Genomic DNA, 14,417 nt, shown 5'->3' with positions numbered 1-14,417 from the left:
CTCCCTCAAGTGGTGAAACTGAAAATTAAAAGAGAAAGAACCTTGGAATATACTTAGAAACTAGGAAAAAAAAATGGGTAAAGAAAAATTATTTTGGAATGATCTTGAACTATATAAAGCCTTTGTAAAGTGAAAGACATAACCTAGAAAACAAAAAGCAATATATGGGGGTGGGAGACGGCAACACTTATAACAAAGTACTATTTTCTTTAATTTACAAAGAATTCTTAAAAGAAAGCCAATCAAGCAAAATAGGCATATAGGCAAACATGTTCACAAAAAAATACAAATGAGCAAATGTTAATTAATAAAAGCACAGTACCAATTTTCACCCATCAAACTGACATACATTTAAAAAAATTCTGGGTATACCTGCTGTTGTTGAGGTTGTACAGAAACAAGTACTCTCATATAGCCTCTTGGAGTATAAGTGAAATAAAAATTTGGGAGGATATAGGCACTATGAAAACATTAAATATCCTCAAAGAAAGAAATTCTATTTCTAGAAATACACACACATACAAACATACACAGAATTAGGTTCAAGAATGTTCACTGAGTATTGTTTTTAATATTAGAATTCTGAAAGCAATCTAAATGGCCATCAATAAGGATCCAATTAAATAAACTACAATCTATCCATAAAATGGACCATTCTATACATACAGAAATGAGTCCAAAACCTGCTAGGTGGAAAAAGCAATTTATTTCTGTGTGTGTGTGTATATGCGTGTGTGTATTTCTATATATAAACAATTATATATTTTATATATAACATATTAAAATATATAAATATATAAAATATATACATCTTTATATATTATAAAATATATAATATACTCAAAACATACAAGAACTCTATATATACTATATATTATATGGATTATACATCAGAATTATTATATATCATTTTGTATATAAAAACAGAAATATATATATAATATACACATTATATATATATATATATATAATATATATACATACACACACAGAAAATGTCTGTCTAAAAGGCTACCCAAAATACTTATCACTGGTTATTACTGCTAGTCAGTGGCATTAGTTTACAGAGTGAGAAGGGGGCTTTAACATTTACTTTGTATCAGGAGTGCCCAATCTCTTGGCTCCCCTGGGTCACACTGTAAGAAGAATTATCTTGGGCCACACATAAACTACACTAACACTAACTACAACTGATGAGTTAAAAACACCACCACCACCACCACTTTGGGAGGACAAGGCAGGTGGATCACTTGAGTTCAGGAGTTTGAGACCAGCCTGGTAAACATAGTGAAACCCTATTTCTACTAAAAATACAAAAAAATTGGCCAGGCATGGTGGTGTGTGCCTGCAGTGCACACGAGCTACTCAGGAGGCTGAGGCAGGAGAATCACTTCAACCTGGGAGGCTGAGGTTGCAGTGAGCCAAAATTGTGCTACTGCACTCCAGGCCGGGTGACAGAGCAAGACTCTGTTTGAAAAAAAAAGAGTTTACAAATTTATGTTAAGCTATATTCAAAGCCTTCCTGTGAGGCCGAAGGTTGGACAATCTTGCTTCATATCATTTCTATTCAAATTAAATTTTTTAAATGATCATATATTGCCTTCATGATCTAAAAATTTAAATAGTTGATACCATTGTAAATAAAAATTAAAACTTATGAATCAAAGAGTACTAGAGAAAAGATTATGCATGCCTTTAAGATCTGATTTTGAAATTGTAAGGATTATGTACCAAATTCTGCTAATAATTCATCCAAAGAAATCCCTAGAGAAATGTGTTAATCTATAAATAGTTTACAATAGACAAAATATGATTTAGCTCTCTATGGACCACTATACTTGGTTCTCTTATTACCTCTGCCACTCTTTCTGCTGTGGTGAAAGATCAAATACTGTCTGAAATGAAAGAAAACATAATCACTAGCATTGTCAAATTCTCTTGGCTTTTACATCACAATTTACACATTTTTTCTTTGAGCAAGAAACAAACATGTTAAAAACAGGTATTCACGGTTTATATTGATCTTCTATAAGTCAAATTAAAATGTTAATGTGAAAGCTTTACTCAAAAATAGCATAAAGAAATTTTATGAATCACAAATATTCTCCTGTTAAAGTTAACATTTATAGGAATATATGCAAGTTGACAATTTATCATATGTACAAAATGGTAACTTAGAACTTAAAATCATTTAAATGATGCTAGCATGAAATTCACAAGTATTGGAGGAGAAAATGACATACAGAGTTATATTCAAGCATCCAAAGCCCATATTCTTGCTGGTAAAATACCATAACAGAATCAACAATTTTTGAAATGAGTTAAAAAATAGCACTGTAATTACTAAATGTGTTAATCAACAAGGAAGTACTTAAGAAATCTTATCTAGGCATGATCCTTATCAATTCAAAGTCAGACTTCTTGCTTCCAAGAGTCAGAGAAAAAAGGCAAACTTCTTATAGTAGTTATATCCACAATTTAATTATACAACAACAAATATCCACTTTTCAGCCAATAGCGTTGGCTCACACCTATAATTCTAGCACTTTGGGATGCCAAGACAGGTGAATTGCCTGAGATGAGGAGTTTGAGACCAGCCTGGGCAACATGGTGAAACCCTATCTCTACTAAACTACTAAAAATAAGCCAGGTATGGTGGTGGGCACCTGTAATCCCAGCTACTCAGGAGGCTGAGGCACGAGAATTGCTTGAACCTGGGAGGCAGAGGTGGTAGTGAGACATTATCTTGCCAATGCCCTCAGCTTAGGCAACAAAGTGAAACTCTGTCTCAAAAAAAAAAAAAAAAAAGACCCACTTTTCTAGTCCTAGTTCACAGCTCTGCTTCTGTGACTTTAGTATTTTAATTATATCAGTCTGGAACCTACCTCCCATGTAACTGTGAGCCTCATGTTTAAGTTTTATACCACCATATGCTCCAAGTCAAATTGTCCCAATCTTTCTGATGCTTCCTTTGATTACACCTCCTGATGAATTTGTCTAAAACACACTACTAAATCTTTTTCACAAGATAGTACATAAAGAAAATGCTAAAATCTATAAAACACACCATGGCAAACCAATAAAGTTGTGCAGTTACTCTCCAGCTAATGTATAAATAAAATGATTGATAGTGGGGACTATATGATTTTTCCTCTGAATTCCTCAACCTGCTCTGTACCATGTTTACTTAGTGCAAGGGTACTATGCAAGGCACTATGCTAATTCATGATCTCATTTAACCTTCCTAACAACCTCATGAATTTGTGGCTACTCTTCCTCTTTTGCACATGAGGAAACAGGAGCTCAAAAAGTTACAACTTTTTTCCAGAATCACAGATAGTAAGAGTCAATATACAAACTTAGCTCTATCAGATTACTTTCCCACCTTTTAAAAATTCTTTTTTATAATAAATAGTAACTAAATGTAATAGAAAATAGCAAAATAGTAACTATCATAGCATATATACAGATCGAGGTTTGGAAACTAGTACAGTTATTAGGGCTAGGTTTTTAATATTCAGACTGCATATTAAAATAATGAGCAAAAAGTTTTTAAGTTAAAATTATATTTTAAATAATTTTATATTAAACATAATTCTTAACCACTTTTATATAAATTAGGACAAAGGAAGGAACAGCTTCCTAAAAGCACTATTATTACTGATGAAAAGTATACAACTAAATATTTTGAAGTTCTTAACTTTCTCATTAAGACATGACTTTTAATTATAACAATTTAAATTAAATGTTCTTGCTCCATAAATGACTGGAAGAGATCGCAAAAACTGTTTACAATGAAAACAGTCAATAATATTGTCCCAACTGTATAATTCTAACATATCATTATTGCCTAAAACCTGCAAAGCATTTTGCAATACATTTTGAGAACTACAAAGGTGAAAGAATAAAACTAAGTATTCTCAGGAGCTTAAAATCCAGCTAGAAAGATAAGAGTTGTAGGGGGGAAGAAAAATAAAAGATAAAATCAGGCATCTCATAAATGTGGAGAAAAAAAGAGAATGAACACAACAGTTAGAATATGGAGAGAATGCTAGAGAAACAGTGTAAATGAATCTTAGGGAATACATTCAAGACTATAATAGGTAAATACCAAATTCTCAGTGTCCAAAAGAAACATAAAAATGGGAATGCAATCTTTATTACCATCTTAAATCATTTTAAATTAACATTCATATGTTGGAAACTTTTATGAATTTATACAAGACCACATACAAACAAAACCAATTTGAGAAAGAGCCTAAAGCAAATTTTTCACAGGATAGATAAACTCACGTGAAAGGGATTTTCCCCAGTTCAGAGCAACAGAGGAAATGGTTAATAAAAGATAATAGCAGAAAGATACAGACAGTCATGCTGGAATCCATAAAACATACCTACAGATTTTTGCTGTAAAAGAAATCTCAAAAAGTCCCTCCTCAACAGAATGGAGAATCCAGAAATAAAGCTGCATACCTACACCCACTTGGAATTTGACAAAATCAGCAAAAGAAAGCACTGGGGAAAGGATTATCTATTCAATAAATGGTGCTGGGAGAGCTGGCTAGCCATATGCAGAAGAATGAAACTTGGCGCAAATCTTTCACCATATACAAAAATTAAGTCAAGATGGGTAAAGATTTAAATGGCCTTAAACTATGAGAATCCTAGAAGAAAACCTGGGAAACACCATTGCGGGCATCAGCCTTGGGAAAAAAATTATGACTATGTCCCCACAAACAATTGTAACAGAAACAAAAGTTGAAAAGTGGGAGCTAATTAAACTAAAGAGCTTTTGTACAGAAAACAAAAACAAAAACTACCAACAGAGTAAACAGACAACCTACAGAATGGGAGAAAATATTCACGAGCTATGCATCTGATAAAGGTCTAATATACGGAATCTATAAGAAATTTAACCAAACAAGCCAAAAACAACCCATTAAAAAGTGGGCAAAGGGCATGAACACATACTTCTCAGAAGACATCCATGTGGCCAAAAAACATTAAGAGATGCTCCATATCACTAATCATAAGAGAAATATAAATCAAAACTACAATGAGATGCCACCTCACGCCAGTCAGAACAGCTATTACTAACAAGTCAAAAACAAAAAGCAAAAAACTAGATGCTGGAGAGGCTGAGGAGAAAAGGGAACACTTATATGTTGTTCGTAAAAAGGTAAATTAGTTCAGCCACTGTGGAAGCAGTTTGGAGAGTTCTTAAAGAACTTAGAGTATTATTCAACTCAGCAATCCCATTACTGGGTATATACTCAAAGGAAAATAAATCATGATACGAAAAAGACACCTGCATTCTGATGTTCATTGCAGCACTATTCACAATAGCAAATACATGGAATCAACCTAGGCACCCATCAACGGTAAATGGGATAAAGAAAATGTGGTATACATTCACCAGGGAATACTATGTAGCCATAAAAAAATAACAACCTGCTGTCCTTTGCAGCAATATGAATGCAGCTGGAGGCAATAATCCTAAGCAAATGAATGGCAGGACAGAAAACCATATACCATATGTTCTTATTTATAAGTGGGAACTAAATGTTGGGTATTCATGGTCATAAAGATGGCAACAACAGAAAGTGGGGACTATTAGAGAGGGGAGGGAGGGAGAAGGGAAAGGGATGAAAAACTATTGGTTATTATGCCCCGTACCTGGGTGATGGGATCAATCAACCCAAAACCTCAGCATTATACAATATAGCCAGCTAACAAACCTGCACATGTCCCACATGAATCTAAAATAAAAGTTGAAAAAGCAGTCCCTCTTCAAGATGGTAAACAAAAATAAAGAATGGCAGAAAATAAAAGAAATAAAACAAAGTTAAGATAGAATAATTATTCTTAAAACAGTATAAAATCTAATGCAAATATTAAAGTATCTAATAATAATCACTTAGATCAAAATTACCAGATAATAGTACTACATCCAAATTGTTAATAATGGTCACCTCAAGACTTTGGTATATAACATAACTTTTCTGTTTTTCCCCCTGAATTTATTACAAAGACTATGGATTACGTTTGAAATAAGATAATTATACTAAAAACTATTTCAGACAAAACTAAAAAGAAATAGATATAAAAACTGTCTTCAAGGGTGCAATTCCTCAACCCATGTATTTCAAAGAACTATGTGAATCAAACTTACTGGTTCATAAACTAGACCATCTGCAGATGCAACCATTGTTTCGGCTAAATCCAATACATCTGCTCCAACATCTGCATACAAAAAAGATTTAGAAGTTTTACATTCTATGGTTGGAGGCAAACCATCCCCAATATAAACAAATTAAGACAACTAACAGAAAACTCACCGAGTAGGAAAAAAAAAAAAAAACTCACCAAGTATGTGAAACTACTTCCTATACTGCTTTATTGTTCAAAAGCTAAAACAGCAGTTTTATATAGCTTTGGTGGAGATTATTCCAAAATGCAATGTTTTTTTCTACTTCTTGCTAAGTAAAAAAGATAATTCAAGATCTCATTTAAAAAGGATAAGCTTTACTGAATTGAAGAGCTTTGCAAATATCAGTAAGAACCTAATCACAAGTATTAAGTGGCCAATGAACAAAATATTAAGTGCAAGAAATATTTTTAGAGATTAAAAGAAATCTTAAAACAAAGCTACAAATCAACATACAAAAAATTTTACTTGGAAAAGTCTAAAATTAAACAGTATTCAAAAATCCAAAATAAGGCCGAATGTCATATATTCAGAATTACCACTAACTCCAAGTTTAGATATAAAGTATTTTTTTTAATCTCTTAAAACCACAAATATAAGAAAAAATATGTTGAAAAGAAAAAGAGATTCAAGGTCGTTCTGAGATGGAGCATCATTGAAACTAATCTTTAACTGGGTAAAATTATTTCAAACTCTTAAAATGTTAAAAATTTTCTTGAGTTCTTGGTCTATAATTTTTAAGCAGTAACTTATAAAACATTTTTCATGTAAAAGCATCCTTATTTTTGAAAACAGCATTGATTCAAACATTCACTATCTGGCATATTAGCATTTTTCTGATTCTAGTATAACCAAGTGAGGCCAGTGAAGGAAAAAAAAAGTGGGTAACCTATCATTATTAACTTAAAAGAACTAGATCTGTATTTTTAAACACAAGAGTAAACATAAAGGGTGGTAAAGTGAACAGTACACAAGGATATGCTTGTGAAACATGGTATAAAGGCTAGTACTACAAACAAGAAAAACAGAAAGTTTGTATATAAACTAGAATGCTGATTCACAAACATTTCCTCCAATTTTCTTTTAATTATACTAATGCGAAAGTTAAATCTCTTTTCTTTATGGAAAATAAACTTAAAGAATACAAGCTGAGGTACTCCTTGTATTATTAAATAATACCACAGTAACATTTTAAAATATTATAAAGGAAAAGTAAAGTTAAAATACAACCAGCAGTTTTCATTTTTGATTGGCAATTGTTTGAACCATAACCTACGAGGAGATTTAGCAAGCCGAAACTGTACTTACACTGACACTTCATGGCAACAGTAATATCTATATTGATTCTCAATTTGCTGAAAGAAAAAATATTAAACATTACTATCTACCAATTAATCAGCAAAACGAGAGAAATATAAATAAACTGATCTATTAAAAACTTGGATTTCAAGCAGAATAAATTATGTTGATTAAAATCTGAATTGCATTTCTCGTGGCCAAAACAAAGGCACTTTAAAGTATAAGTTCTATTTGCCTTTATTCCAAAAGCCTTTCTGACTTCACAGGTTTTCAACACAGTATCCTTTAATGGCAACTCTATAATCAATAACTCTAAGCAACTCAGAAAAAACGTCTTAACTTTTAAACCTCTATTTACATAAACTTTTGATAGAATGTTTCTTTAAGAAAGTAAAACTCTCAAAATCTAGAATTAGAAATTGTCTTTCTTCTCTGTTTATCAAATACTATATATCAAACATTATGCTAGATGTTCTACAAATATGATCTTCTTTATTCTGTATCACGGAGCTATAAGTGGATGTCTTCACAGATTTTCAAGTAAACCACTGGTGTTCAGGGTAAATGCCTGGCTTAAGACCACTTCACCATTAAAGTGCCATACTGGAAACCAGGTCTGTGTAACTCAGATAAATGCAATCAAACTACCAGAAGTAAATCATCTGATGCGTAATGTTTTTCATTGCCTTTTGTTTTCAAATAATTGATCAAATCAATTTTCAAATACCAGAACTAAGCATTGTGAATAACAGACTGGCTACAATCAAATTCCATCCTGTGCTTTCTATCAAACCTTTTTTTCTGTGTAATAATTTTCATCTGATTTCAATAGGAATTACAGATTTTAAGAACCTCATAAAATTCTTTTTTTTTTTTTTTTTGAGACAGAGTTTCCCTCTTGTTGCCAAGGCTGCAATGAAATGGCATGATCTCAGCTCACTGCAACCTCTGCTTCCTGGGTTCAAGGAATTCTCCTGCCTCCGCCTTTGGAGTAGCTGGAATTACAGGAGTGCGCCACTACGCCTGGCAAATTTTGTATTGTTAGTGGAGACGGGGTTTCTCCATGTTGGTCAGGCTGGTCTTAAAACTCCCAACCTCAGGAGATCTGTCCACCTTGGCCTCCCAAAGTGCTGAGGTTACAGGTGTGAGCCATCATGCCCAGCCAAGTCTTAAAGTCATCTAAAGTTCAAACCGTGCTCCAAACAACCCAAGGGTTTAGGCTCAGGAGACAGGAACCAGGAGTAGGCCAAGTAGACAAGCTTCTGCGTATCCTCACCATGCTTATGCAGTGAACTATGTAATACATAAGACTTCATCTGGGATGAGTATTGCATTGGTGCTGAAAACAATAACAAACTCTTTGAAAACCAATGCTATCTTGAATAATACATTACAGATAAAGAAACTGAAGTCCAAAAGAAGTCAGTGGTGTGACCTACTCATGGTTACACAGCAATTTACGAATGTTGACTAATTTAATTCTCATAAGCCTCATGAGGAAGATATTATAATTGCCATCTATAATTTACAGAAAAGGAAATTGAAGCATTTATCTAAACTGAAGTATAGATTTAGTAACTTCCTTAAAATCATGAAAATAGCAGAACCTGGATTGTAACTGAAAACTAAATGTGTCTTCCTATTTGGTGCAATCTAAATATTATAAACCTATTATCTTTAGTCCATTGAAGAAATCCAAATAATACAAATGGATACATGTAAAGTGTATAATTAAGGTACTATATTTTCAGAAGTTTAAAAGTAATCTTATTTACATAAACATTTAGCTTAGGTATAATTTACAGATATGAAGTCAAAAAGGTATACAATGTATCTTTAGATAATTTATTTTCCAGCTCACACAGATCACTTAGGTATTTCAACCAGTTTCAAATATTAAACAATTTCCACAATATACATATCTAAGGAGAAATATTCCCCTAACCTTTTGAAATGAAGCCATGCTAAATCAAAGACCCTCAGTTTTAGAATTCAACCACTATTTAAATGATTCTAAAAGGTTTCACTTAATGCATGCAATCAATGAGAATTTTTCAGGACTATTTCTTCAGAGCTAAAACAAACCAAATCTAGAAGGTTAGACTTTTTCTTTTTAAAACACAGGCTCTTTCTGAAACAATTTGAATCTAAAGGCATTTCAAGAAAAAAAAAATGATTACCTAGAAAAATCCTTGTCTACTTCATATTCATACTTCATCCACGTATCTTGATATACTGAGAATTCCATTATGGTTAATAAAGCCATAGTTGTAAATGCTATTAGAGAAACTGGGAAATCCAACAACAAAAGAAAAACAGAATTAAAATTAAAAAAAGCAAAGAACAGGAAACTATTTTAAGTGAGATTAAATTTTCAAAAGAAAAGGCCTAATAATGTGATTTCCATTTGAATGAACATTATAGAAAGTTTTTATTCAAAATGTTTATTACAGATATTTTTCTAATACAGCTCAAAAGGTTTAATATATACAAATACAAACGTAAACATTTGCACTACTAAGAAAGCATTTTATTTCTCCAATTTTAAGGGCATGTCTCACTAAATAGTTTTGACAAAATTTGTATTTTCTTATATATAGCAGTGTTGCAGACAGGATAAAAGATGAAAGTAAGCATGCCTTACAGCAAACATTTGAAACAGTTGCTCCATTATTAAAAATACATCCATGTCTATAGCCCAATTTAAAACAACCAAAAAGCTAACCTAAGTTCTTAGATCCTGAGAAACCACAATAATCTGTGTGCCAGAAACTCAAATAACATCTCTAAGTATCTAACAAAACTCTCTTCTACTTTGCAATCTCCTAAATATATCACCTCATTTACAAAACTGAGTAAAAGATCTGACAAAAAGGAAAACTATTATATACCAGGGCAAAATACTTTAAATAGATTTTGCAAGAAGAACTTGCACTGTTTTCATTAACAAAACTTAATCACAAGTAATTAGAAATAGTGAGCAACTTATCCATTATACAAAATAAAATGCCAATCTCATGTGAAATACATTATTTTATTAGTTCTTCATGGGGAAAGAAATTATACTGAATATGGTTATAGTAACATATTTTTCTTACATATTTCTAAGCATTTTATGAAAATATTAATAATACAGTAACCCCTAGGAGGCAAATATGAGTATCATCCCTATTTTATGGAAGAAACTAAGACAGAAATTTGAATAACTTCCTCAAGGTCATATATTTAGGAAGGGGCAGAAAGCAGTAACATTGGTTTAATTTATTAATTTTTTTGTTTTTCATTTGTTTTTGTTTTTTTAGATGGCGTCTCACTGTCACCCAGTCTGGAGTACAGTAGCGCAATCTCAGCTCACTGCAACTTCTACCTCCCTGGTTCAAGCAATTTCCCTGCCTTAGCCTCCTGAGTAGCTGGGATTACAGGCACATGCCACTACACCCAGCTAATTTTTTTGTATTTTTAGTAGAGATGGGGTTTCATCACGTTAGCCCAACTGGTCTCAAACTCCTGACCTCAGGCAATCTGCCCGTCTCAGCCTCCCAAAGTGCTGGGATTACAGGCACGAGCCACCACCCCAGCCAATTTATTAATGTTTTAATAAACGCAGCCAAAGGCACAGATAGTACTGAGTTGGATGCTATAGAGAATATTAATGAGAATAAAATGAGAGCCAAAAGAGTGACATGAAGACAGGTAATTTACAAAGTTACTGCAGAATTCATTGATAAATTCTTCCTCATGGCTAAATTTCTGTATGTTGTTGACTGGATCACTTAGAAATTGTACTAACTTTAATGTGAACTGCTACTTACCTGTACCTCCACTAGCTGATGTCTCTACATAGCTCTCAGGAACCTTCGGAAAGGCATCCAACTCTTTTACCAAACTTAAAGTTTTTTTCCGATTCAGTCGCCTCATCTTCAGGAAAAGCTTCCTCTTCCTTCATATAGTCATGCTAAGGAAAGAATAATGAATAAATGAATCCTTTAAAGAGATAAAAACGTTTCTTTAAATTTAGGATAACTGACAAATGTCCTCGAAACAATTTAGCATTCTCATCTCTCCTTAAGAAAATAAATAGTATTTATCCACATATTTATCCTTTCCCCATTCATGCCCTGACAAAAGCTACTAATAAAAGGTAATTTAAATACAAAAACACATTAAATAGCAAGAAAAAAGTGAAAAGTAATTCAATCACACTAATAATGTCTAAATATACAAACTAAGATAATTTTTCTATTAAATTGAAAATATATAAAAATAACACATTTCTAATAATGAATGACAGTTAAGTAAAATGGCCTGCTCATACATTACTAACAAGAATATAGGCTGGGCGGGAGGCTGAGGCAGGAGAATGGCTTAAACCCAGGAGGCATGGGTTGCAGTAAGCTGAGATCGCACCACTACACTCCAGCCTGGGTGACAGAGCGAGACTCCATCTCAAAAAATAATAATAAATACTACTCATAATAATAATAATAGGCATATAAATATTTACCTCTCCTCTGTTGGCTAAGTAAATGCCCATTTAGGAACGTATCCTATGACAATAATCTGACATTTGAAACAAAATTTGATTATGAGAATATTTCTCACAGTGTTAGTTTTAAATACTGAAGACAGAAACAGACCCATGGTATCCAATGTACAAATAATGGTGAATAAATGCATCTTTATGTGACCATAAAAAAATTTTTTTTTCTTTTTTTTTTTTTTTTTTTTGAGACAGGGTTTTGCTCTGTCACCCAGGCTGGAGTACAGTGGTATGATCTCAACTCACCACAACCTCTGCCTCCCTGGCTCAAGTGATTCTCCTCACCTCAGCCTCCCGAGTAGCTGGGACTATAGGCAGGCACCTCCATCTCCAGCTAATTTTTGTATTTTTTCTAGAGAAGTTGTTTCACCATGTTGCCCAGGCTGGTCTCAAACTCCTGGGCTGAAGCCTTCCACCCACCTCAGCCTCCCAAAAAAACTGCCGAGATTACAGGCATGAGCCACCATACCTGGCCTGAAAATCTTTTATTAAAAAAAAAAAAAAAATTAATGACAGAATAAAATAGTCATGATTAAATAAGAAAAGACCAGATGGTCACATGGGTCCTAATTTTATGGGAGACAGGAAAAGATATACAAGAAACAAAACTGAACATCTATATACAAAAATGTTAAAAGTAGATCATGAGAGAATTTTAATTGCCTTTACATATAACTTTAGATTTCCCAAATTATCTATTTTTATATTCAAACATTATTTAAAAAATAGCTGCTTGCTAGTCCCTTTTCATCAGTATGTCATCTGCATCTAAAATTATAAAGCCAATCAAATAACTGAATTTTTAGACATTTATGTAATTTTTATAACTGATTTATAAGTAATCCTATAGATAATAAAGAATTCCTAGTAATCAAAGTTTTATTAATAAAATCAACACATAATAGCAGAATAAATCATACAGTTGCAGAAGTCACTATAAGGGAAATAATGTCTCTAGAAGAAAGCAGACAGATTTTGGATCTGAGATCTAATGGGTAGGATTAACATAAAAGAATAGACAAGAGAAAGAACATGCATAAAGAAAAAGAAGGGCCAGAGAATCAAAAATAGGCAGTAAACATGAATACTGTCTAAAAGAAAGAAGCTCTGACCAGGAGAGCTTCTTATCAATCCAGCAGGGAGCTACGACTCTAAAGTAGAGTTGAAAGCATTAAAAGTTGATTTCTTTTGCCATTATAAACATGCAACTAACCTTCCCTTGCTGGTTCCATGCTCACAAAGCAGCCTTCGAATTACGGTTTTTTTCTCATGCACTTAGTTTTCTAAAGGAAAAACAGATGATGTAGACAAAGCAGATGACAGTTTCTGACAGCCCCATCAGTTATAAAACTGGTATTCCCATTGATAAATTAAGCTTCTGAATGTTTGTTAGGTATACATCATGCCTGCTAAGCTTGTTCAGCTCTGATAATCAAATTTACTTTCTGTACCTTTTTAGTGATAACTGCACAAAAACTGACCCTTCTTCAATCTTTCAATTTCTACTCATTCTTTCTGAGTAAAATATTAAATATCTTTATGTCTCTTCTCCTTAAAACAGAACTCTCCCTTAAACTCAAGTCCAACTCCAACTATACATCTCTGGCAGCATACCTACAGCCAACTTAAAAGAATGAGTTCTCCCCATTCATCTACTGTGACTACTTCCTCACCCAACTCTCACCTCTCAACTAAATTTGCTCTGAGCAAGGTCAATTTCCTTAGTACTAAATGGACAGACACTCCTCAGTCCTTATCTAACTGCACCTCTGAGAAAGTACACTGTTTATTATTTCGTTTTCTTCTTGAAACATTCTCTAAAGTGATATCACACTCCCGATTTTCATCCTACCAGGAACACCCTCTTTGGATTACTTTGCAGATTCATCTTCCTCTCAGATTTTGCACTAGGTCCCCTCTCAACCTCTACACTTTCCCCAAATGATTGCCCATTCCTTCAATTTCAGTCTCATGTTGATTTCTCCCAAATTTTGATTCTCAGCCCAAATCTCTCTGCAGATATATATAATTCTTTGCCTTCTGTTACATTTTCATTTGGACATTCCAAACAATTCAGACTCAACAAGTCCAAAAATGAATACTTCGCCCTGTCAAAATTGTTCCTCCTGTATCTCCTATCTTAGTTAATGATAACACCATAAGCCCAACCACACAGGCCAGAAACATGGGTTACATCCTTAGACTTAAGCTATTTCTAAATTTCCCTTAAATCTGCCTGTCCTCTCTTCTTCAGGCTCACTGAGAAATTCCCTATGTCCAAATACATTGCTAGTCCCAACTGCCACAATTTATCACTACATTGCTTCAACAACCTCTAGTCTTCAACCTTCCAATTCTCTCTCTATGCTA

The 14,417-nt window shown here is 33.1% G+C and overlaps 1 protein-coding gene across 11 annotated transcripts in view; it reads right to left on the bottom strand.

Annotated features, from left to right (window-relative positions):
- The window catches only part of ERGIC2 (ERGIC and golgi 2), a 63,246-nt gene that overhangs the window by 18,133 nt on the left and 30,696 nt on the right, over positions 1-14,417 (bottom strand). For 7 of the 11 annotated variants that reach the window (XM_078339011.1, XM_078339009.1, XM_078339010.1 and 4 more), the window contains 6 exons: positions 13,261-13,330; positions 11,320-11,462; positions 9,688-9,796; positions 7,517-7,563; positions 6,173-6,243; positions 1,855-1,895 (listed from right to left, as the gene is read on the bottom strand). In XM_078339011.1, the coding sequence (XP_078195137.1) occupies positions 1,855-1,895; positions 6,173-6,243; positions 7,517-7,563; positions 9,688-9,796; positions 11,320-11,425 (374 nt within the window). In that variant the 5' untranslated portion in view covers positions 11,426-11,462; positions 13,261-13,330. The remainder of the gene's footprint in view (positions 1-1,854; positions 1,896-6,172; positions 6,244-7,516; positions 7,564-9,687; positions 9,797-11,319; positions 11,463-13,260; positions 13,331-14,417) is intronic. The other 4 variants (XM_035255946.3, XM_035255947.3, XM_054238232.2 and 1 more) reach the window with 1 other exon arrangement.

The sequence above is a fragment of the Callithrix jacchus genome, chromosome 9 (genome assembly GCF_049354715.1).
Source record: "Callithrix jacchus isolate 240 chromosome 9, calJac240_pri, whole genome shotgun sequence".
NCBI classification, from domain to species: Eukaryota; Metazoa; Chordata; class Mammalia; order Primates; family Cebidae; genus Callithrix; species Callithrix jacchus.
This window is presented reverse-complemented; position numbering and strand designations above follow the sequence as displayed.